The sequence below is a fragment of the Gymnoscopelus microlampas genome (assembly GCF_963454915.1).
Source record: "Gymnoscopelus microlampas genome assembly, chromosome: 2".
Classification (NCBI taxonomy): domain Eukaryota; kingdom Metazoa; phylum Chordata; class Actinopteri; order Myctophiformes; family Myctophidae; genus Gymnoscopelus; species Gymnoscopelus microlampas.
The window spans coordinates 49,288,551-49,313,923 of record NC_139939.1 but is presented as its reverse complement, the minus strand read 5'-3'; the positions used below and the strand labels follow the sequence as shown (position 1 = coordinate 49,313,923).

Genomic DNA, 25,373 nt, shown 5'->3' with positions numbered 1-25,373 from the left:
TATTGAAGAATTCAATTCAACTATGTTATGAAAAGGTTATTGGTATTTATAATCGCGTTTGTTCAAAGTTAAGCCCAGCTGTTTTGTGTCATAACAATGCCACCCGTTAGCCACTAGAGTGCGCCATGTCCCCAATCCTGACAGACTCATACCAGGACTCTGACAGGGACCTACTGAAGATTTCTGCTGAGATTCAGTTCATGTTATGTCCAAGTATAAAGGCATTATTACTTTTAAGTAAAACACGTCTTGAGTTTTACCTGTATTGCACATTTAACAGATTTTCACCAGTTTCCATACAAGCTGAGCTTCTATGGAACATGCTAGTCTATTCACTTTGTCTCAGCACACTGCTCCTACACCCTACGCCTACACACTGCCATTATATTTATAGTTAATTAGTCACCAAATGAGTATAAAATATATCACCACTGTCCATATTTTCTGCAATGCCACCTAAGCTGAGTTTGGTGTAGAATAGATGTTGTTAAGTTGTTTTCAAGTGCTATAGTAAACTAGTACTAAACCCGCCAACAATACAACCAGGGGCAACGTGAATGTTGGCAGTTGAAGTTGAAGTAGATTGGGAGATCACAAACAAACCAGAAATACACACACTACATACTATCTCCCTCTCTGTCTGTCTCAGACAGAAATATGTGGAGCAGCAGTCTTATCTTCCCACTTTTAAAAGAAAATAATATCATTAGGAAAGCCAGGAAACTATCATTTGCATGAATGTCCCCTGTGTGGATAACCATTGGCATACAGTAGTCTGGTCCAGTGGTTCTCAACCTGTGGGTCGGGACCCTGATTTGTTTTTTGGGGGGGAGGGGGTCCCTAGGTGACAATAGGCCTCAACTCCTACAATTCCAAGTGCTTGTCAGGGTGGGGGGGTCCCCAGTTCAAATATGATTATTTTGGGGGGTCGCAGCCTGAAAAGGTTGAGAACCCCTGGTCTAGTCTCATGCTGCTCTTATGTGTGGTGAGGCATGGTCCCATTCATCCAACAAGATCACTTTTTGGTCACATAGCATCTTTAATACCACCGTTATAATAATTAGGATATCAAAAGTATGGAGTATACATACATCATTTGCATCGTGGTACACAAATCTGTTCCTCTGCGATTTATGTTTTTCATGTCTTCTTCTTTGTTCTCGGGAACACCCTTGGTTTATTGTCTGGACATTGTGCTCTGCTGATACACCGACTCATCCTGAAGAACTGATGACGCTGTCTTCAGGAAGGAGAACATTTAATTGGACATGTATTGTTAAGTAATATAAAAAAAACTAAAAGATTTGATACTTTTTTTTCTCCAAATGTAACTTGAATCCTATTAGTCTACTACTTTTTTTTTTCTCCAATACCAATATTCAGGAATCTTGATATTTAAGCCCAAACTTGAATCCAAGGTCACCAATATCAAAGTACATCAGGTAGGTTTCTTAAACCTACGGGTGGGGGTCTTGCGGTGGGGACAGAGGAGGGGGGGGGGGGGGGGGGGGGGGGAGAGAGAAGGAGTAAAAAAAAAAAAAAAACTGTCATGATGTTTTGTCGTTTTTCTTCTTGTTATTTTTTTATTTTTATTTTTTTGCAGTGAAGTTCTTGAAGCTGTGGAGAACAGTCTCTTGAAGCCATGCCTGTTTCTTTTTTTTGTTTTTGTTTGTTTGTTTGTTTTTAACAGTCCAAGATAAACGGATTCTCTGCTAGTTCGGAGGAGGTCATGTGAACAGGTCGGAGGAAGTGAGGGGCCAGAGGACAACTCCTAAAAGTCGGAGGAGTCACTCCTCATCCGCACGCTCCGCGACTTTCCCCCTTTAATCACTGCAATCTTTTTATCCCCCCCCCCACCCACCCACCCCATCTCCCTCCTCCTCCCATCAGCGTGTGGTTTGTGTCAGACACTGGTAATGGAGGCGAGGCAGTTGGAGGACTTCTGCAGTTTCTCAGGCTGTGGCGTGGGCGGCTCGGGGATGGCGCGGAAGCTGAACGGCAGGCCGATGCTGGTGGTGCCGATGTGGCCCGGGCTCAGCGCCGGGTTCTGCCGTCTATTGCTCTCCACTATGCTGGATGTGTTGGACGCCAGGCTTTCACGTGTCCTGCACGACCGACCGACAGACACGTGCACACACACGCACGCACGCACGCACGCACCCACGCACGCACCCACACACACACACACACACACACACACACACACACACACACACACACACACACACACACACACACACACACACACACACACACACACACACACACACACACACACACAGACACACACACACACACACACACACACACACACACACACACACACAGAGATAGACAGAAGATGCTTCAGTATATACAGTACACTGTAAAATCCCTGAGTGCTAGTTTAACGAGTTTACAAATGGAACCAAATGGACCCTTATGTACAGTAACTCTCTGAGTGTACTCTCAGAGTTAAATTAACACTGAGCATTTTACTTTACGGACATGACCTTGAAGAGACATCCGTGTCGCCTTCAAACTTCCTTAATTATACAATTCAATTGTGCCATGATGACGTGTGTATCTTTATTTACTCAAAATGAGAACTTCCAATGAAACAGATAGGCCTTGTCTTACAATGTTGAAAGTTCTATTCAAAAATTATCTTTTCAACATTGATGATGGATTTTATCATATCACTCATAAAATTATACCTATCAAATCAGAAAGGTAGATTTGCTTTCGAGCTGTAACTGAACAAAACAACAATCATATTGATGTGTATAATGCAATGCTCTTCAGGTATAGAATACAGCTCAACGTTGGGACATTATACTTATATTAATATCTGTATTTTAATAAGTAAGTAAGTAAGTAAGTAGCCTAATGTGGCCCATAGGTCAGGAGCTCTTCTCCTGTGTCTGTAGCTTGAGGCCGCTTCATGTACAAGTTCATCCCCTGGCCATAATGTATAAATAGACCCCATGATGACACCCACGCTAGTATGTCGCAGGGACGGGACGCACCCCAAATGCTGAGTACCAACCACGGAGTACGGTTTTTATAGTCTTTGGTTAAGACCTGGCCAGGGATTGAACCCCAACCTTCCAACCTCAGGGCGAATGCTCTAACCCCAAGGCCACTGAGTTGGTTCTATTTAAATAATGAATCCCTAATACCTTAGATTATGCTAAGATCATATTTATTTATTTTTAACAAAAATGGCCAGGTAATTACATTGCTCCAAAATGCACTATTTTCTTCAGAAAAAGATTTATGACAATTTATGACAATATTGGCTGGGCCAATTCAGAAGATACAGCTCAGCACAAATTGACTTCATATTAGCAAGTGGAATTCAAATGTGACCTCATTTGAAGGATTAGTATTCAATTCAGTGAAACTTTCAAAATGGACACAGGTGTAGATTTCCCACCATTTTAAGTATCTTCAAAGGTTTTTCAGTTGATGATTTAAGAATCACCACTTGAATCACTGCTGCCAGGTGCATCAGATGACCTAATTTCCTGACCCCATAGTGTGAGATGCCCAAAAATGGATGTCCAGTCTTGTCAACTGAGAATCCTCCAGAAATGCTAGGTCCTCATTGGAATGTGGAATGTCCCACATTTGACTTCCTGTTTGATGTTTTATTGCATTTCAAGCAGTCACTATGACTACTGTATGTATTATGAATATAGCTGATGTGAATATACGACAAGATCATACATTTATGCACTAAACCCAACTGTGGTTGCAAATATCTTATGGCATAATCACAGGTTACACGTTTCTGGCTCATCCGGATAAATACCAAAGCGATACCATGACCATTCACTCTTATCTAAACCAGGGCACCAAACCGGTTCGAGGAATGGGAACGAAAACCAGAAATGAACAATATTTTACTAGGAGCAGTTGTTTTTCAAAAACAGAAATGTAAATTTGAAGTCTCCATTACCGATTAAGTAACATTTTTCCCGCTAATATCCAAAAATACGTCAAACGATTCTGTCCAAACTCTCATATGTCTTTAGGACTACATCAAATTTCAGACAGTGCGCCTTCATTGTATCAACGACAAGATCCTTAAGGACATTCTTTTCATGTTTGAATAAACAATATGTACCGTAGGGCAGCCAGGCTGCCTCCACAGACTAGACACTAAGCTTTCTTTATTTGAAAAAGACACGGATATCCCCTCATTATTCAGGATTTTTAAATGTTCTGTTTGCTTGCACTGTGAAATTGTTGTATACTGTTCACAATAACCCAAAGGACGGTCGTATGTTTGTGGGACATCTAAATGAGATGTAAAGAATGATATAAGAAGACAAGTAAATGTGATGATACATGTTTATGTACGTGTATATTATTCTTGATAATGACGCGTTGGTGCACTCGTGGTACAGTATGCTGAGTTTGTACTGTATGAAGAGCTTATCTTGAGGGCTGTTCACACCAGTCACTATAACGATAACGATGACTATAACTATATTGTCTTTGTTATAGTTGTGGTGTGGACTCTTGAGTTAGGAAGATGTTTTTAAAACTATATATAGTTCTAGTGCTTGGAGTGAACGGCCCATTAGACCTCAACTCCTAGAGCAGTGTGTGTGTGTGTGTGTGTGTGTGTGTGTGTGTGTGTGTGTGTGTGTGTGTGTGTGTGTGTGTGTGCGTGTGCGTGTGCATGTGCATGTGCGTGTGCATGTGCGGAGTAATGCGATACTTTAAGCTACTAATAAGAAGAGCTAAGTTGCTTATTATTGGTCGTGTTGGTCTTGCTAGCAACTTTGCCTTTCCTTGTTCATTCGTCCCAAATGCAAAACATTTCCAAACAGCAACCTTGCTGTTGTCTTTTTCAATCAAATCCAGTCTAGGAGGCTCTTGCCATATTTAAGCAACACAATGACAAGACCTGCAAACTATTTTCAAGTGGAGGAAAGGAGAGAGCAGGGCACTGAGAGTGGGGAGGATGTGGGGCTGTTGGGTAGCAGTGTGTGTGTGTGTGTGTGTGTGTGTGTGTGTGTGTGTGTGTGCGTGCGTGCGTGCGTGCGTGCGTGCGTGCGTGCGTGCGTGCGTGCGTGCGTGCGTGTATGTGTGTGCGCACGCACCTGTGTGTGTGTGTGTGTGTGTGTGTGTGTGTGTGTGTGTGTGTGTGTGTGTGTGTGTGTGTGTGTGGAGACACTGGATAAGGAGACACTGTAGACCTTAAAACTAATTTTCAAATCGTCATATTGAACTGCAGAATCTGAATAGATTAAGAAAGAAGTCGGAGAACACGCGTCGTTCTTGAGCATATTGCCTACATGAACTGCTCCACTGGAACCGTGACCAACAGTGTAAGACTGTGGTTGGACTGGGCAGCTCCTAGGTGTGAATGTATTAATCGTTTGTTTTTGGGGGGTTTTCAAACTGGGTTAGGAACGTTACGTTGGGGGTGGAACGGAAAAACAGAAACGTTAAAATATTGGTTCTGCTTGGAACAAACCGATTGAAGTTTCCGTTTTCAAGCCCTGATTTAAACGAGTGGTTTCTAATGGCGAGCTAGAGGGCCACATTCACACCACTTGATTTCACCCGATCACCTTCCCTCCTCTCTCGTAGGTGGAGGTGTTTTAAACGGATGCAAATGGCCCTCTGTCACCTTAGTTTGAACACAACTGATAAAGAAACCCCAAAATGAAGAAAGAACAAAGCCCTCCTGGAATGTCATCCTACCTGGGGGAGTTGAACCCACTGTCCACGGTGACGCTGCTGCTGTCCATGCTGTCCAGCCTGGCGGAGTGGGCCGACTTCTGGCTGCTGCTGTTGTCCGTCTCCTTGGGGCTGAGGAGGGTCAGGTTCGTTTCTAACTTGCGCTGCAGGTCGACATGGTCCTTCTCCCGCTCCAGCAGCCACTGCATGGTCCCCTCTCCGCCTCCGACGTTCCCTCCACCGCCGCCGCTGACGCAGCCCCCACCCCCTTCCCCGTGTTCTTTACCGTCCTCTGCCGTCGCCAGATCCGTGTGGGGGTCCTCCTCGGCCTCCTCCTCCTCGTCGTCCTCCTCGTCATCCGATACATTGTAATAGTCAAAGGAGGCCGAGGGCGCGGTCGGCTCCAGGCAGCCCTGCAGGGCCGCGGGCGAAGCCGAGGAAGTGGCTGAATTGGAAGGCTGCTGGGGCTCAGGATTGTCAAGGGCCTCTGTTGATTTGGCGTGCGAGGCTTTTCGCAATGTGCCTGACTTGGTGTAGCTGCTATCCACGTAGCCTGCGGACAAGGCGCTGTGTGGCGGTTTGAACAAAGTGTCTTTGCTGAAAATCTCTTTCCTCTTGATCACCACGCCGCCGCCACCCCCCCCTCCCGGGTCCACGTTGTGTTGGTGTGGCGTCAAGCGGGCGTTCTGCGCGGGCTCCGGCGTCTGGCTCGGCGTCAACCGGACCGAGCCGCTCTGTCCCTTTGTCGCGGGCAGGTCCTCTTTGTACTCCATCGTGTGGGAGGACGAGAGGTGAGGGGTTTGGCGATCGGCCGGAGAGCCCTTCCGGAGTCCTCCCGATGAGGTCAATGTGTCATATTCTGATTTTGCCTGAGGCGAAGGGGCAGTTAGGATTGTTTCGTTTGACGTATTGCACTGGAAGTAGTCATCTGTCGAGGGCTTGGGAGAAAGTCCCATCAGCTCGCTGTAAGTCGGCAAGCTGTCTCTGCTTTTGTTTCTTTCTATCGTGTTCCGCAACCTCGACTCGTCCGTACTCCCTTTCCCCATATCAGGCACATTAAAATCAGAATGGAACTTAGCAGCAGAGAACATGATCCTTGAGTAGTGGGAGGACTTTTGTGTCGCCCGCAGGGTCCCGTCGTCGGTGTAGTAGTGGCTACGCTCTTCCAGACTATGGTCAAATTCTTCCGGTGCGATCGACGGGCCCTTCAGAGAGTTGTCCATGGACCGAGATCGCTCCTTGGCCTGGTCCGATCTCTCGTGACGTGACTTCCTGTCCTGATTGTGGCTGTGGCTTCTTTGAACCTTGGACTCCTTGGTTCCGCGTGAAGGCTCGGGGAAGGGCATCTCCGTCCGCCGTTTGGCCAGCTCCCCGGACACGTCCCATTCGGGTGTAACGGGGCAAGCGGACTCTGTGATGTTGGGGTTGCTGTGGACCAGGTATGTTGTGCCACCGCTCCGCCTGCGTTCCAACGTATACATGGCCTCCCGAGGCGAGCGCACGAGAGAGTGGCTGAAAAAGCGGTAGTCCCTCTCCATAAAGACGAGGTCCCAGTTGGATGCGTCGGACGGGTCTCCCCGTGAGGTCCGGGGTTTGCTGTGCGAGCGGGACTTACCGTGCGGCGCCCTCCTGTGGCCTCGGCCCCTCCTGCTGCGTGCGTGGGCCGAAGACCCCGCCTTGTTCTTCTGGGCGCGCTCTTCCTCCAGCCTCTTCATAACGGCTGTGTGTCTCGCCACGTTCTCCACCGTCAGGTCCGGGTTGATCCGGCGGATGATCTCCTGCTCCACCTCGCGGGGGATAGGGGTCGTGGGCACGTCCTCGTCGCGAAGAGGCCACTCCTCTGGGGGGAACTGGGCAGAGAAGGTGGCCAACTGTCTCATCTTGTCCTTCTTGAAGCTCAGCCGGAACAGCCTCAGTCCAAAACGCTTGGACTGCTTCTCAACGCCGCCGCCACTACTGCCGTTGCTGCCCTCTTTCTTTTTGGTAAGTGTATCTGTTTTATATGGGAAAGAAGTGATGCTCTTGCTTTTATCCGTCGCCTCTTGAGGCGGCAGCTGAACAGGAGGCGTGGCGGGCGGGGGATGGGGGTATGATGGGGGATCTCCTCTGTGCTCCTTCGTTGGGGCGCTTGGTGGGGGCTCTCCGCCATTATGGTCCTTGGGGTGTTTACTTGGGTAGGGTTCGCGCCTGTGTTCCTTGGGCGACTTACTTGGGAGCACAGAGGGATGGAGTCTGGATGGGTCATCCCGGAAAGAATTGTAGGATTGTGGCTCATTGTGGTTCTTGCGCACGGGCCTCTCCCTCAAGCAGACAGGTGTAGAAGGTGCTACGGTGCCCGACGGAGGTGAGGTGCACAGCGGTGATGGCTGCTGTTGTTGTTGTTGTTGCTGCGGCTGACGCTCAGCGAGCCGGTCATCAAGGTGATACCACTTGTTGTTGGTTCTGATGAGGGAGGGGGTGATAAAGTAGGTCTGGGGGGTGACAATGAAGTAGCCCTCGGGAGTTGGGAAGATCTTCCTTTCTCGCACCAGCATGTTCAGGGTATGCCGCAGAACCTCTGGGCTCGGCGTAGGCACACCTACGGGAAACACAGATTAGGAGTTGTTACTTGGAAAACACACGCGCACACGCGCACACGCACACGCACACACACACACACACACACACACACACACACACATATATCTTCTACTACATAAAATTCAAGTTGTGACTGGCGGGTGTCTGTGGCTCTGTCTGTGGTGTGCACAGATATGGGCTGAACGTGCTCAACGCCCTTCTTAACACCCCCAGCCTTTTTTTGTCTCTCTCTCCGTTCCTAATGCTTACTTAAGGGTCTTACTGTACGTCAGGCATATATAGCACTTTAGAACACCCCTAGCTGAGGCTTCAGGATCGCTGTCTTAAAGTGAAACAAGATATGGTAAGGCAAGCAACTCGCCACTTAAGTCCTTAGTTGACATATATTGTGAAAAATCATCATTAAAAGCATGGCCTTTGGAGCAACACTGTTCAAACAGCAAGGCCTAACTGTTGCCTGACATTACATCACCAGCTGTGTTAGTTCTCATCCTAAAGTGATGCAACCGTTAAGTTAAACTCCTTTCAAATCTATGCTGGTATAGATGAAATGCTGAATTTATATTAACCACTTGGACAATTAGCCATAGTAATGATGTGTGTATCTGATAGTTCATAGCTGCATTCTGTCAGAAATTAAAAATGTACTGTACTAAAAAGTAAAAGGTCCAATATTAGCCCAAACATCAATATGACATACAAATATTGAAATACTAAAAGGACAGTGCTCTGGACTACACTCATTTGAAGTGTAAGCTGTGTATTAGAGGAGCCACTTATAAAAGTATTAAGATCCTAAACACTGGTTTGTTTTTTTCATGCGATCAATATGCATGTTTTCAAACATGTTTTTGTGAGTAAATTCACACAGAAGGCGAATAGTACACGCAAATAAATTTAAGCAACTTTAACTGCAAATAAAAGCATAAAAGGCGTCAACTATAAGAATATTGTTGGTGTGAAATACTCATCGTGATTTTCGTATTGTTTATTCGTCACACCCCAGTGTGTAAAGACCTTTACCATGCTAGGGTACTTAGTGTGTTGTGTGTTGTCTGGGAGATGAAGATAAATAAAAACAGTTTTTAGATGTTTAACTTAATGTTAAAGGTTAAGTTCCAGTTGTGGACAGGAATGAAGTACATTTATTGAGTATTGTTTTGGGGAAGCTTATGACTCCAATACATTTCTTTTTTTGTTTTTGTCCCCCCCCACCCTCCTAATTTAGTCGTTATGCCAATTTCCACGTGTCCCTCACATGAAGTCACCAGCTGCTTGTTTTAACCTGACAGTGAGGAGTTTGACGGCAGAAGTGCACTTCTTTTCACCTTAAAAAAAATGAGTAGACATTACGTCAAAATGGAAAAGAATACTGTAGTTCCTTGTTCGAAGACTTTCCTTGGTGGGGAATAAATATCATCTTTATTCAGTTTGTCTCGCTGAAAGCCTTGTTGTTTGGGTTATTTCTTGATTTATTTTCGGAGGAATCTGCATTCCTCTGCCATGCTGTTTGGGGGGGTTAAATAAAAAATGATAATGACAATGGATGTCCTTTTTGTTTATTTGATTTTGATTTATGATAGTGGTTCTCATTTTTAAGCAAGTCAAGTAATATTTGACCAGGGGTATCTATACTTTGACTCAAGTAATAGGTTTGTGTACTTTGTCAACCATTGGTAAGTTTGATGATGATCTATACAGCCTATGTAATTTGCCGCTTACAAGCCTACAGTGCTTGGACCCACAAAAAACTAGCTCCAGAATCGGCTGTCGGATGAGCACCTGTTTTTGGTTCCTGCTGCTAACAAGCACAATTCAAATGGAGAATATCAAAATAACTCCAAAAAGTTATTTGCAGGCTCCATTGGGAGTGGAGCGTAAATGGAGAAGTTGCAAAGTACATAAATTAAGTTGATCTGTAATTTCACGACAGTTGTGTCATCATGTGCACTTTTCTCTAATCAGGAAGTCTCAGAACTATTTGCCGGAGCGCAGACTGCTGTGGGTTGAAAGCATAGGTTTAAGTGTCATCACTGGCAGTTTTACATTATGGTCACGTCCGAGTGAAAACATTTGCACATGGAGCCCGGTAGACTTTAAGAAAAGACTACCCCACGTGAAAATGGTGCTGCTTTCTGGGCCGTGAATGTAAAGATGGCGGTTGGTCACCACGATGCTTTAACGCAGTGGTTTTCAACCCTTTTCATAACAAGGTCCATTATTTATTCTGCATTTGAGCCACGGACCACCGTTTGATGAGATTTAGCCTCTCAGACCCAATACTGAGAATATTTTGTTATCGTTGGATACGATTTTGGCCACAGTTCCACGCTGTATTGATGTGGTACCATAGGAGAGATAACAGGCAAAGGTTGATCACTCTTGAGAGCGTAAAATGAAACATTTGGTTTCATTTTACGCTCTCAAGAGTTAAAGATTTGTAAGGGTCCATTTGGCTACCAACTCTCCATCATTTACCTGGAACCCCCTCAAGGACGCATGTTATTACAGGCAGAAATTTTCAAAAGCAGCCTAGGCCTGACTCACCGCATGACACTGTCGTACAATTTTCCAGATGCAAATTTAATAGAGATCATTATTTGTGTTTGATCCTTGAGCTGATAAACTAAACTAAACCTAAATCATGGAAAACAAAAATGTGCAGGGAGAGCTGCAAAGTCCAAGTTGATCCTCATACCATACTGAATGAATAGAATCACTGTCTGTATTCCAGTCAATCCATCGAAAAAAGGAAATGCTTTGGAAAATGTCCAATGGGCTAAAACATGCCAGACCACCCGGTATCGCCCTTTAAGCGACCGGTGAAAACCCTTTATCAACGTCCACCTTTCCCACCCATCCCTGTGTGCTTCGATGCCATGCCAGTTCAGCCAGCAGGTCAGGTCAGGTGGGGTGTGCCTCACCTGGGAAGCTGGTGGTGAGGTGTTCCACCAGAGCCTCCTGAGTGACGGGCTTGTGGGCTGAGTTCATGGCTGAGACGGCCAAACACAGGATCTCCCCCAGTGGGATGAACTGTGACTGGCTGATGGGGGACATACTGATAGGAGACACATCACCTACGAGAGGAGGAAGAAGAATAAATAACCATGAGTGAACAGCGCTGATACTGTGGGTCTATGATGTAATGCAGTGGCGTTCAATCATGTGCTATACGCAGACTGTGCACAGGTTTTCATTCCAAAACACTACATCAGGTGATTTAATTAATTACCACACCTTCACCCAGAGAGGTGTGTATTGGGGGAGGGGTGTGAAGGTGGGGACTAATTAGTGAGAATCTGTATACTGTTTTGGCTGGAGTGAGAACCTGTGCATGCTCAGTCAGCCCTCCGTGGCTCATGATTGGACACCAGTGATGTAATGGTAACAAAAGCAGAGGTTTTGCACACTGCCTGCAACATCTCCACCTCCTCACAGTGTTTCCATGAGCTCCACATTCACGCCTGTATACAAAGTGAGAAGGACTAGTTAGGTATGTCGCGTGTCTTTTGTAGCTTGCCGAACCTTAGCAGGGACTGTATAGGTGCTATGGACACAATAACCTTTTTGAGACTGTCTGCATCTCCCATGCTCTCTACAATGCAAAATCATGAGTGTTCATTTGTATTCCCTACACATAAGAGATGTCACATTTTGAAAAGAAAAAAGAGCTTATAATATATTGCTCAATACATTAAAGACACTTTACTTCAAATTAAAGAACAGCCTTTCTATTCCAACAGTGGACCGAAAGCTTTTAAGTTGCTGGAGATGTTGAATTAGAAATGATAAAAAAAAAGTATATATATATACATACATACATACATACATACATACATACATACGTACATACGTACATACATACATACATACATACATACATACATACATACATACATACATACATACATACATACATACATACATACATACATACATACATACATACATACATACATACATACATAAATACATACATATATGAAAAGGTTCCGCTATGCTTGATTTCCCACAGGATGAACACATTCCCAACAGTGCCTGGTTGGTGAGGATGAGAGAATGCTTCGAACATGGCTGCATGTGACCTGTAACCATTGGTAACCCCTCTGCAAACATTGATTCAATACTGTACATTCAAGGGCCAACAGTCTTATGTTTTGTGAGTGAGTGCAATTGGAATGGAAGCAATCAACTTTGTTCAGTTTGACCTTTTTAGGGAGTAAACTAAAGACAGAACTGGGATTGACAAGATAAAGACAACACACAACAGAGAGATTCTCAAACTCACACGTTCATAAGAGATAGACCCCTCTGTTATGTAATACCCATTGTACCTGTTGTCAGACTACTCGCTGTAACCATTGGGTACCCAGTGCAGCACCCATTACCAGGGTTATAAAAAGGCACCAGCCTACTCTGAAACAATGCAAACTGGGAATGCAATACATGCCACCACCCCCCCACCCCACCCCACCCGTTTATGCAATACCTGTTGTCAGAGTACTCATTGTACCCGTTCTCAGAGTACCCAGCACCCTACCCACTAACATACTGATCGACTAAATATAGAAATACAGGGATTCCTCCCTTCCTAACCCGTCAGAAGCGGCTGACATCGTGATGACGGCGTACATTGGCATACGTGAATGGAGTGAATGGAGACGATGCCACTTATATTGGCACAGTGGCACAAACGTGACGCAACGAAAGCTCTGCCAATCTGAGAAAGCGGACGGGTCGGGCTGGCCAATCAGGGAAGCTGGTGCCTACACCCCGAACTGCCACTCGGATAAACACACCCTCGGGTCATATGTGACACACGCAAAGTTTTAAATCAAACGATAGAACGGTGCCCTGGTTATCCCCATGCAGACATACAGAAATTCAGACAGACAGACAGATTTTGATACTATACTTTTTAAAATTAGAAAAAAATAAATACACATTGCGTGGCTCTATCTCAAAATTCGATAAGGCATGGCAGCCTTTTCTATTGCACGTTAATAATCTTGCACTCGATCCCCCAACGGAACCTGAATGAGTCTGTAACCTGCATATATGGAAGTATCCAATCTGATGTATGATGAACCCTTGATGTGTGCCTGCTTATCACCTCACTGACATGTACAATTGCTTTCAATGACCTGTGCCTACCTCGACGTAGCGTTTATAGACCATGGACTGTTTTCTATATACATACATGTTTTTGGAGATTTTACGTTGTGTATTTGTTTTGTTGTCTGTTGTTGTTTTCTTTTGTGAGTGTTGTCTGTTTGTTTTTTGTTTTGATGTTGTTTATATCTTACGCACACTGTTTGGAGATACTCTGTTTATTTGTCTACTTGCTTCAGTAAATGTCTGTACTACCTATGAGTATGTAAAAGCACAAAAACGAATAAACAAAACGTAAAAAAAAAAAAAAAAAAAAGACAGACAGATTTTGTGAATTTATAACCACTTTCAGCCAAAGGCGATGCAACTTTTTGTGACGTATTGATTGCAAAAGGGAAGATTTATTTACTATAGGTGACTCTACAGTGGCAAGTCCGAACACGGGTTCAGAGATCAGACACAAAACAGAACCCCTTAGGCGGGCGGACAAGGTACTTGAACCAAGACCCTTTGTTTGAAAGGCAGTTTTACTACTCGCGATGGCACGCAATACAATTTTTACTCTGAGTGTAACATTTGAACCATATGGGTATATAAATGAACCCGGGGGATTTTACTGTGCATGTTGTTGTCCAAAACTGCTGTGTAGCTACATTCTATTTACTGTGACATAGACTCCTGACTTTTTTATGGTGTTGAGTGTGTGGGTACAGTTTAGACTGCATGTCCATATTGGCACAGTATGGTCTTAACATTGTTCAGTAGGCTATGTATAGCTAAATTTGGTCTACCCGTGATATCAATGTGAAAGACTTACTGGTTCGAACACAAAAACAAAACATTCAGTGAACTATTGTAAATTAGAATAATCAAGCAATGCAGGCTACTGTATGTTACATACACACTGGAAAGGCCTGAATAATAACTAGGGCTAACATCCTGTTCATGTACTGTATGATTTCCTACAACAACCAGTTGTTGTACGGTAAAGTGATGTGAAACCCACAGACTACATCTGAGTAAGGCCTATATTTCTGTCATGTCTTCCTAACAAAATAATGACATGTCAACGTGGAAACCCCTAAATGACAACCCTATTGTGATAGCCTACATAGGAAAATGGAATGACGTAGCCATAGGCCTATAGTGGGGGTCCTGGGGATAATAAATGATCGTTGTTTTTTTATGGTTTGCAGCTCATATTCTGTATGCCACAACAGTATAGGCTACTACACTGATATCTGATGACGCCAACGTAGCTACATCTCAACGAGCCTCATCGATCCATGCATAGGCTACATCCTTGTCGATGGTATATAGCCAGTGTTGCCATATTTTGTGAGAGAAATAAGCAACTCTATGAAAACAAGCCCAAAAGATGCGACTAGGCCACATGAGCGTCGTTTATTTGAAAAGCGATCTATAAGCTCACAACTGCTGCTATTTTTTCTTTTTTTTTTTCAATCTTGAAAAAAAGTGAGACATTTTGATTTTTTTATTTGAAACATTTTAACACTAATCTGGTACAGCTAGGGGTCACAATATACTTATAGATGGGGGGGGTTAATACATTAATTTGGGGGTCCTTGACAAGAGAATGTTTGAAAACCACTGTTTTAAACAACGTTTAGGAAGCAAGCCCAAAATAAGAAACAAGCCCAAAAAAACGCAACCCTTAACTAGCAATATTTACAAGCAACTTTACAGAAAAACAAGCCCAAAGTCGCTCATAATAAGCGGACATGGCAACGCTGCTATACCTTCGACCGGTGCTAAGACGACAGTGGCCTATATGAGGGGTGGTGCCGTTCCAGTACCTACTACTACCTGGTGCCGTTCCTGTACCTACTACTACCTACCTGGTGCCGTTCCAGTACCTTTACTAGGCTACTACCTGGCACCTGCGGCCCGGGGTCTCACTCACCTGGACCTGGTGGCGGCCGGTACACTGGGGGGGACGGAGAGAGGTGAGGAGGAGGAGGAGGGGGGAGGTGCTGCTGCTGCTGCTGCTGCCGGACGTCTTTCTCACTACGGGAGACATGGCGCTCCAGCGGCCGCTCGGCGACGTCTGAGCTGGGGGGCCATGGGGCCCGGCGCAGATTAGCGCTGCGGTTCTTCTTCATAGTGTAGTAGTGTAGTAGTAGTAGTAGTAGTAGTGACCCCCCTCTCTCTCTCTCTCTCTCCCTTAAAGCAGGTGGCCTTCACTGGGGGGCTACTACTGACGAGGGGAGGGGAGGGGGGGAGGCTGCAGGGGGAGGTCGACCAAACCAACCTCCTCGGGGGGGCTCAGTCAGTGCCTCCTCCCCCGCATGGGTGACGAGAGCGTCCCGCTAGTAGAGCGATGATGATCACACGCCGGACAACATGGCAGGGAGGAACCGGTGTGCACGTCGGTCATCACACAGACACGCACATACATACACAACGTCTCATTTATTACATCCACCACGGGCTGATGATCCGGAGGAGGAGGAGGAGCGGCGGAGGAGGAGGTGCTGGTGGTGTTGGTGGTGGAGAAGGTGGGGGTGCAGCAGGTGACTGCGCCAGGCATCACCCCTTCTCTCATCGGCGTCGGTCCCGGCCACCATTTGTAGCAGCGTTCCCATTTGCATGCGTAGGGAGGCACATTACGTAGCCTCTCTGATGTGGGAGGAGGAGGAGGAGGGAGCGGGGAGGAGGAGGGGAGCAGGGGTAGAGATGAGGGAAATGGGGCATTGGAAGCGGGGAGAACGGCGAGGGGGGAGATGGAGGCTTTTTGGATCCGTTTTCTCTCCCGAACTATATTTAAGGGGGGGGGGTGGGGGTAGATGTAAACGGGGGATGGATGGAAGGAAGGATGGAAGGGGAGTCAATGGATGGAGGATTAGAGATTCACCAGAGGAGCATCAGGCCCCCGTATCTCTTCGACAATAGCTCAATTCACCACAGGAGTGCTGCTCCGCTCCGCTCGGATCGACGAGCCCCACAAAACAAAAGAGAGCCACTCACTCGAAAAGCCTCCTAAAGCTCCGGAAGGCTCCGGTAACGTAACGTTCACCCTGACGGGCAGTGGAGACCCGGCGGTGTGCCGGCCAGCTGCACCGGGGACGAGGATGATGATGATGATGCCACGGCCATCATCTCCATCTTTATCCGATCATCAAGCTCACACAAGACCCCGTCGTCCTGTTCGACAACAGCACGCCAGGAGAGGAGAGGAGAGGAGAGGGAGGGAGGGAGGGGGGAAAATGGAGAGCGCTGAAATAAATAAATAAATTCAAGAATAGATATTATCCACCGGTTCACCGCAATCCGTCGGTGGAAGACGCGCTCGATTCCTCCTCTAGGCTGATGGCCGTTGTAGCATCCATTCATTAACACGGGGGGAGGGAGGGAGAGGGGGGGGCCGCAAACTCCACTCAACGGCCAATCTGTTTCAACGCTAATACTGCAGCGGCTCCCTAGCACCTCCAGGAAGGGTGTGTGTGTGTGTGTGTGTGTGTGTGTGTGTGTGTGTGTGTGTGTGTGTGTGTGTGTACGTACGTATATGCGTTTGAGCGTATGCGCGTGTCCGCCCGCTGAGCGCGTTTTTGCGTGAGCATGCATGCGTCTGTGTGTCTGGGTGATTGAGGCTGAGGAGAGGAGAGGAGAGCCTGGAGAGGAGAGGGGATGCATGCACAGGAAAACCAGGACATACATGAAGAGGAGGAACAGGAAGAGGCAGAAGAAGGGAGAGAAGGAGGATGGATGGAGAGCGCAAATACCAACAGCCCCCAAATTGCATTATCAAATTCTTCTTAGCTGTCACATGATTCCCAGGGCATGAGAGCAGGGCGCGCGCGCACACACACACACACACACACACACACACACACACACACACACACACACACACACACACACACACACACACACACACACACACACACACACACACACACACACACACACACACACACCTCTCTCTCTCTCTCTCTCTCTCTCTCTCTCTCTCTCTCTCTCTCTCTCTCTCTCTCTCTCTCTCTCTCTCTCTCTCTCTCTCTCTCTCTCTCTCTCTCTCTCTCTCTCTCTCTCTCTCTCTCTCTCTCTCTCTCTCTCTCTCTCTCTCTCTCTCTCTCTCTCTCTCTCTCTCTCTCTCTCTCTCTCTGTTATTTGAGTCGTTGCCTTAAATCACCCTGGCTGGCCTGCTGTCTCCCTCACACATGAACCTCAGCTCAGCATCCATATTCTGGGCCAGGGGAAGGAACATTTGCGCAAAAATAGCAGATTTACAAGCTCACAATGTGCTGCGAGATATGTATTTTTGGCAAAGATATTTAGTGTATAGACTGGGGGGGCACCAAGTAGCCTACAGAGCAAACTCAGGTCAAGTTCACTAGCCTAATTAGAGATGCTGGTTAAATAGTGGAAATGACTGGACTTGATGGAGCGGAGGACCAAAGAGGAGACTGGTGTAAACGTACAACTCATACTCATAACTCCAGACCTCTCTAACCTGTCCCCCACTTTACCCGTGACTCCCACAGGTCACTTGCCCACAGACCACGGCCCGGACATGTCCCACTCTCAGACACGGGACCCAGCTCTCAGTGTGAACCTAAACCCACTGTCCCCCAACCTCAACCCTGCCATGGGTCAAATGTAATATAGTTTAATAACTCTTGCTGACTCAGTGTGTGTGTGTGTGTGTGTGTGTGTGTGTGTGTGTGTGTGTGTGTGTGTGTGTGTGTGTGTGGCAGGACCATTGGTAGAGGAGGTGGGGTGCACACAGAAGAATGACAGACCGGACTGGGGGGGTTGAGGGGTTCAGTGTTAAATCGATTTGCTCCAGGGTTTCAGTGGTGCCAAAGAGAAAAGAAAAATGTGTATGTGTATGTGTATGAGTGTGAGTGTGAGTGTGAGTGTGAGTGTGAGTGTGAGTGTGAGTGTGAGTGTGAGTGTGAGTGTGAGTGTGTGTGTGTGTGTGTGTGTGTGTGTGTGTGTGTGTGTGTGTGTGTGTGTGTGTGTGTGTGTGTGTGAGTGTGTGAGTTCCGGGGTGTGTGTGTGTGTGTGTGGGGGGGGGGGGTTAGAAATAGAGAGAGAGGGAGAGAAAGACACCTTGCCAGCCATCTTATTTCACAGTAGTGCTGCAACAGCCTTTGTTGCCATGACGACGCAAGCCGATGATCTCATTGCTACTGCCTCCAAGTGCTGTTTCCTCTTAAAGAGACAGGAGCGTGAATACAGACATTGAGATAGACAGGGGCTGTCTGTTATACACAAACGAAAAACACAGTGTTGCATTACAGGTTATATTACAGTATTACAGAGTCATACAGGCATCGAAAGAAAATGTGTCTTCAAAAGACACAATCATGTCAACCACAGCCAGGACGTGGTACACACACAACAACAAAGGCTTTTGAAAAGATTTGAATTCTTCCACATGCAGTCAAGCCTGACTTGGAATAGCCTTGTGACTCAAAAGTTTAAAAAATATATTTCAATATATATAATGTCAATCTCATAGCGTGGAAAATCAGTTTTGACGGTTGTCAGTATATTATTTGAATATTTATTTATTGGTTCAGAATGTAATTAGAAGCCCTATGAAACCCATTCACTACTACAATTTTCAAACAGTCAAATAACAGCCCAAAAACAAAAAAAAACAGAACAACAGGACAGATTTAGGAAGATTCTCTACTGATGCTATAACCTATAATGGTCATTCTCTACTGTATGTTTTCACACCTTAGCACTGTCTCACGACGCTGCCCAAAGGACATTCCCAATTATGTATTTGTCTTAACTCAGCACCGAAGTCTGACGTCACTACCGCTAGAGGGCGCTATCCCCCTGGGTCGTGGCGTTATTTTTTGTGTTGAAATCCCCATAGGGGAATCTTAGTCATATAAGAACTGTGTTTCAAAAATAAACAAATCATCCAGGACTTTCTGTCAGGGGGTTTATGATATTCATTTGTATTTGATACAGCCTGTTTCTGGAGAAAATGTAATTAATTCTGCCTTAAAAGTCTTAAAAACTACACTTCCGGGTCTGAAATCACTGTCCCTACAGCAGCCGTGTTCATGGGAAATGTAGTCGTTGGGTCGATTGACTCGTTTCTAGCGTTTATTGTGTTACTCTTTGGGTAAATTTGTACTTTTCCACCTTCAGTCGATGCTTCATATCCATATGAGTAAAATCGGCCAGATGATTTGTTTATTTTTGGTCATATATTATATTATTTTTGGTCATATATTATATTTGGTCATATAAGAACACAGTTCTTATATGACGTGATCTAAGATTCCCCTATGGGGATTTCAACACAAAAAATAACGCCGCGACCCAGGGGGATAGCGCCCTCCAGCGGCAGTGAAGTCAGGACTTTGGTGCTCTATTCTATGTCTTTAAAGTTTTAATAGAGCAAAAACAAACAACATACGGAACACAAAATGTATCCCGAGCAAATCAGATACAGTTAAATCAATCAGATTGTTTTGTGTATGAGCCTATTTTCGTTGTAAATACAGAACATTCTTTAGTCAATGGTATGTGTGCATTTGCATGTTTTCTCTTTACACTCAGGTAGGATGCAGTCTGTACTTTCTTTCTTGGAAGGAGACATATTCTCACCAGTTGACTGCCCTCTAGTGGAAACGTCATGACATCACAATCTTTAACTATCAAATTCTACAGTTTGCTTTCTGCACAGAGGGCAAAATAAATGTGCCATGATGGCCTACAATACACCTTCTGATCTGACATTAAGAACTATGGTGACATTTCTACTTCCTGTTGCGTCAATAGCTTCCGTCCATTCTCTATGAGGACCCTCCCTTTCCTTCCATTAGGGGACATGCCTTGTAGCCAGGCATGGGTCCTTTTCCTGAACAAATGGACCACCTTCCTTCCTGCATAGCACACACACTCCTTCATAGCCCTTTGTTTATGGCGTTCAGATGAAAAACAAAGCCTCTCTGTTAATCAGATTGTGTTTTCTGTATTTCTGCAAAAAACAATTAAAGAAATAATGAAAACTTACTTTCCACCCTGGTGAAACAGCTAAGAAATTCAGAAACCTTGGACTAGGTTCTTGGCCTGAAATTTGCAGTGTATAAAAACATTGTTATGGGCTCAAAATAATTATCTTTTTTTCAAAGCAAATAGAGAGAGCAGGTGTAATTATTTTATAAAGACAGTATCTCTTATTTCTTTCAAGGTTTCAACAGTGGCCTTGAGGCAGGGTGATTTGTACAAAACATGTTTAATCCTGCTACTTGCATTGCTAGCTCTCACTCTTAATCAAGGATTTGGACTGTTTGGGGATTAAACTGGACTAAGTGAAAGCACTGCAATCATCTGGGTGAAGGTACTTCCCAAAATATGAAAACTGATATACGTAGGCCTACACATCACAGTTCACGACTCAGTTCACGTTCACAGCAATTTAGAAATGTGTTATGGTAAAGAAGTTGAGATTTAAATCCGTCTAACTGCATGGAGAAGGCATGCTAACCTCAACACTACCTGGCCACATCCATGTGCTGCGGTCGAACAGGTCATCTATTTATGTTGATATCCTGTTTAATTCAAATACACAGCTCTTATAAACGCCCTTATTTTTCCACTATAATTAATACACTGTAGGATGAGTAGGCCTACAGATTTCTAAGCCAGTCACATAATACATAGGCTACATCTACACAACTGTAGGGATGCAGGCAGAGAAGAAAAACCCAATGCTGGAGTTAAAAATAGAGCTCAAGTGTTGTGGTCGCCAACAAATAGTTTTCAAAGTCCAGTCCAGATTGAAGTCAATCACATTTTGAAAGAAAAATGTTACATTTTAATAAATCAATTATAATTTATTATCTGGTAATATGGTGAAAATGTAATGCATCATTTTGGGATACAATATATATTCTTGTTAATTTTTTTAGGCTATAGGTAAACTCAAGACACATTAAGAATTCAAACTGCTACACAACTATTTGTAAAAAGTGTCAGAATATAATGGAATCTCATGCTCAGTACATCTTCAGCTAGCTTAGTCATTATGCGGTCTGGTGAGTTATTAGCTATAAGACAAACATTCCAATGCTTATCAGTGCAAGCTTCAATCGGGTCAGGGAAGCTATGTCACCCCTCTTGGGCTGGGAGGACTCTGCAACATACAACCAGCTATACATACAGCAATATCCACAGAAGACTTCAAACAGCAACATGAATTATAGTATTCCAAAATGCTATGTGTCCATGAGGGTGTGTGCATATAATTAGATATGCAAGTGCATGTTTCTGCTTTGCACACCTGGCCTTGGAATTGCCTTAGAAAATGTTAGTAAAAAAAAATCTAAACCAACAACTTCAGCTACCTACCATATACTGTATAACACTGTATATCTAGGTAGCAATCAGTGTGTGTGTGTTACTTTCTTCATATATGTGGGGTAGCCTATCTCCTTTCTCTTTAGTGTATATACCTATATATGTGACAGCTACTGTACATTTTCAGAGACTCTGCCATCCATTCTAGGCTACATCAGCCAGGCGACATTCCACACCTGGTAATCTAATATTGCCTAATGATGATTTAGAAGGTCATATCTGCGAAGCAGAGCTTCTTTTACACAAATAGGGTACTATGGAAACTCAGCTCAGTCAATAGTAATGTAGACTGTCTAACCCAATGTCGCGAAATGATCTGTACACACATTTGTATAGGAGTAGATATATATTTATATAGCTTTCCTATTATCATTTTATTTATATGTAGCCTATTATTTTAGTCATGTAAGCAGAGGGTAGGCTACAATGAGACACTTGTCTTGTTTGTATGGATGGGATATTCTTTTAACTGTTATTTTTAATTAGGCTATTATTGTTTGCAAAAAGAACATCAATACGTGCATTATATAGATCACCTGATTTCAGTTACACCAAGCAGTAAGGTATGTTTTCAATCGAGCTACGACACCTGCCTCTCTCACTCCCACACGCACATCAGTGTGACAACAGTGTAAGTGATAACAACACCCAAAGTTGTTCAAACTTGTCCCACCACCACATAGCCTACATAGAGGCAGGCTGTATCATTTCCTAGCCAAAAGCATTAACATGTTAGCCTGACACTCAGGGCTGGAGCCAGGCTATGAACATGTGGGAACACTGGCTCAGAGATGCTGCCTTGAACATTTAACTCATGGTCAGAGTAGCCTACTGTAACCTATAGCAGAAGAAGAGTAACATGTCACACATTGACTGGATTCTGGAACAGTATGGCTTCAGTGTCCAGCATCAAATAGTCACAAACTTCAGTGAGCCTTCATACTCCCTGAATCAGTAGGGCTAGTTGTTAAAAAATATGATGCAAATTGTATGGAAATAAAGTATTCTCCCGTTATGAAACTTTTGAAGGATTCAAATGTATTATGTTATTGCACAACCAGGCTGTGCTTATTATGTTAACAGCCAGTTCATAGAATTTCAAAAGTTTTGATGTTGTTAAACGTGTTCTGACCAGGGGTCTTCAACAGGGTATCCTGGACCCCTGGGGCTCCTCAGAGTTACTAGGGGGGGCCACAAAAATCTTTGTGTTTTTTTTAACATTAACCACTTGAACCCTATAGCATCCCTTTTCTGAGGAGAACTTTGGGCAAAAATAGCCAATCTACAAGCTCACACGTTGTGAGCTTGCAGATCAGCTAATTTTGGCAAAGATGTTTGGTGTAGAGGGGAAAAAGAGCAGACAAAGTAAAAAAATAAATCATTTTACACAATATAGAGGGGGTCCCTGCTTCATCTCTCTCTCAGCTAGGGGGTCCTTGGCCTGAAAAACGTTGAAGACCCCTGGCCTAGAAGAACTATATGCTATAAGTGAAGTTACCTATGCACTTGATGTTAAAGCCCGCAGGTGGATTAAGGGCCCGTCTGGACCACCCGTTCCTGAGGACCTCGAGGTGGTTCTCCTTGCCTTGGATCAGCAGGACATGCTCGTCTATCCATCCCAGGAAGAAGATCTCAGAAAGAGCCTGTGTGACCGTCTGGTTCCAGAAGTGCTGCATGTTCGCGGCTTTGAAATTGCCGAATATCTCGTAGCCGGTGGTGTGATGCTTCAACCTTTCGGTACTATCGTCCTCCTGATCATCATGATCATCATCTCCACGTCCAACCCGGTCCCGGGACAGCACCAGAGCCAGGGAGTGGGGCGCGATCTCTAAGAACTTCTCCATTTAAACATGCATTTTTGTTAATGAACCGCAAACTCACCGTTATTTAGTGATCATCCAGTTAGAGATAAACTAACTTTCAACTGTAGCCTAGACGTCCTGTAATCTGTAAGGCTGCACACGCCACACGGCATTATGAAAAGCCATACAATCTATTGCCAGATATAAGAAATATAAAGCTTCCAACATGATAACAGAGACAGCCTGTACATGTTGCCTGAAGCACAGGCAATAGGCTGTAAACAGGTGATCATTCAGGCAAAAACTACGAAGCCCCCAGTTTCTCTCCACTACAGCGCGACACAGAGCTGTGTTCCGTCAGCAGAAATAACGGAGCAGAAATAAGACTTCCGGTTGACGATCCCTTCAGAATAAGAGTACCCTCTAGAGTAAAAAGAAAACATTGAAAACCATTGAAAAACGGTTCATTTGCACACTAAAACTATAAATTAAGCATTTAAACGAAGCTATACAACACATATTATGTTTCTGTGTAACAAAAACGTTTTTTAAAAGATAAAAAATGTATCTAAATGGATAAATGTTGTTCAATGGAGTGCATAGCCTATAGAAATTGGACACTGGACCGGAGACGGACACGTGTGCCAACACTTGTGACACACTCACGCGTTCGGGGAGACCCCCTCTACAACGCCACACTCTCCGCTAAGCGGCACAGGTGTAAAAAAAAGTGTGGCGGACCGTCCAGTGAGGTCAGAGGTCAGAAAAGTGCCGTTTTCAGTGCGTAGCCTATACCAATTGGACACTGGACCGGAGACGGACACGTGTGCCAACACTTGTGACATACTCACGCGTTCGGGGAGACCCCCTCTACAACGCCACACTCTCCGCTAAGCGGCACAGGTGTAAAAAAAAGTGTGGCGGACCGTCCAGTGAGGTCAGAGGTCAGAAAAGTGCCGTTTTCAGTGCGTAGCCTATACCAATTGGACACTGGACCGGAGACGGACACGTGTGCCAACACTTGTGACATACTCACGCGTTCGGGGAGACCCCCTCTACAACGCCACACTCTCCGCTAAGCGGCACAGGTGTAAAAAAAAGTGTGGCGGACCGTCCAGTGAGGTCAGAGGTCAGAAAAGTGCCGTTTTCAGTGCGTAGCCTATACCAATTGGACACTGGACCGGAGACGGACACGTGTGCCAACACTTGTGACATACTCACGCGTTCGGGGAGACCCCCTCTACAACGCCACACTCTCCGCTAAGCGGCACAGGTGTAAAAAAAAGTGTGGCGGACCGTCCAGTGAGGTCAGAGGTCAGAAAAGTGCCGTTTTCAGTGCGTAGCCTATACCAATTGGACACTGGACCGGAGACGGACACGTGTGCCAACACTTGTGACATACTCACGCGTTCGGGGAGACCCCCTCTACAACGCCACACTCTCCGCTAAGCGGCACAGGTGTAAAAAAAAGTGTGGCGGACCGTCCAGTGAGGTCAGAGGTCAGAAAAGTGCCGTTTTCAGTGCGTAGCCTATACCAATTGGACACTGGACCGGAGACGGACACGTGTGCCAACACTTGTGACATACTCACGCGTTCGGGGAGACCCCCTCTACAACGCCACACTCTCCGCTAAGCGGCACAGGTGTAAAAAAAAGTGTGGCGGACCGTCCAGTGAGGTCAGAGGTCAGAAAAGTGCCGTTTTCAGTGCGTAGCCTATACCAATTGGACACTGGACCGGAGACGGACACGTGTGCCAACACTTGTGACATACTCACGCGTTCGGGGAGACCCCCTCTACAACGCCACACTCTCCGCTAAGCGGCACAGGTGTAAAAAAAAGTGTG

The 25,373-nt window shown here is 45.3% G+C and overlaps 1 protein-coding gene across 1 annotated transcript; it reads right to left on the bottom strand.

Annotated features, from left to right (window-relative positions):
* Positions 1–1,019: 1,019 nt before the first annotated feature.
* On the bottom strand, positions 1,020–23,570 carry stox2a (storkhead box 2a; the record flags this gene model as incomplete). The annotated part of the gene is made up of 4 exons (XM_084042605.1): positions 1,020–2,105; positions 5,704–8,257; positions 11,184–11,336; positions 23,225–23,570. The coding sequence occupies 4 exons, from the start codon at positions 23,568–23,570 to the stop codon at positions 1,904–1,906; spliced, it is 3,255 nt and encodes a 1,084-aa protein (XP_083898731.1). The 3' UTR covers positions 1,020–1,903.
* Positions 23,571–25,373: the final 1,803 nt, after the last annotated feature.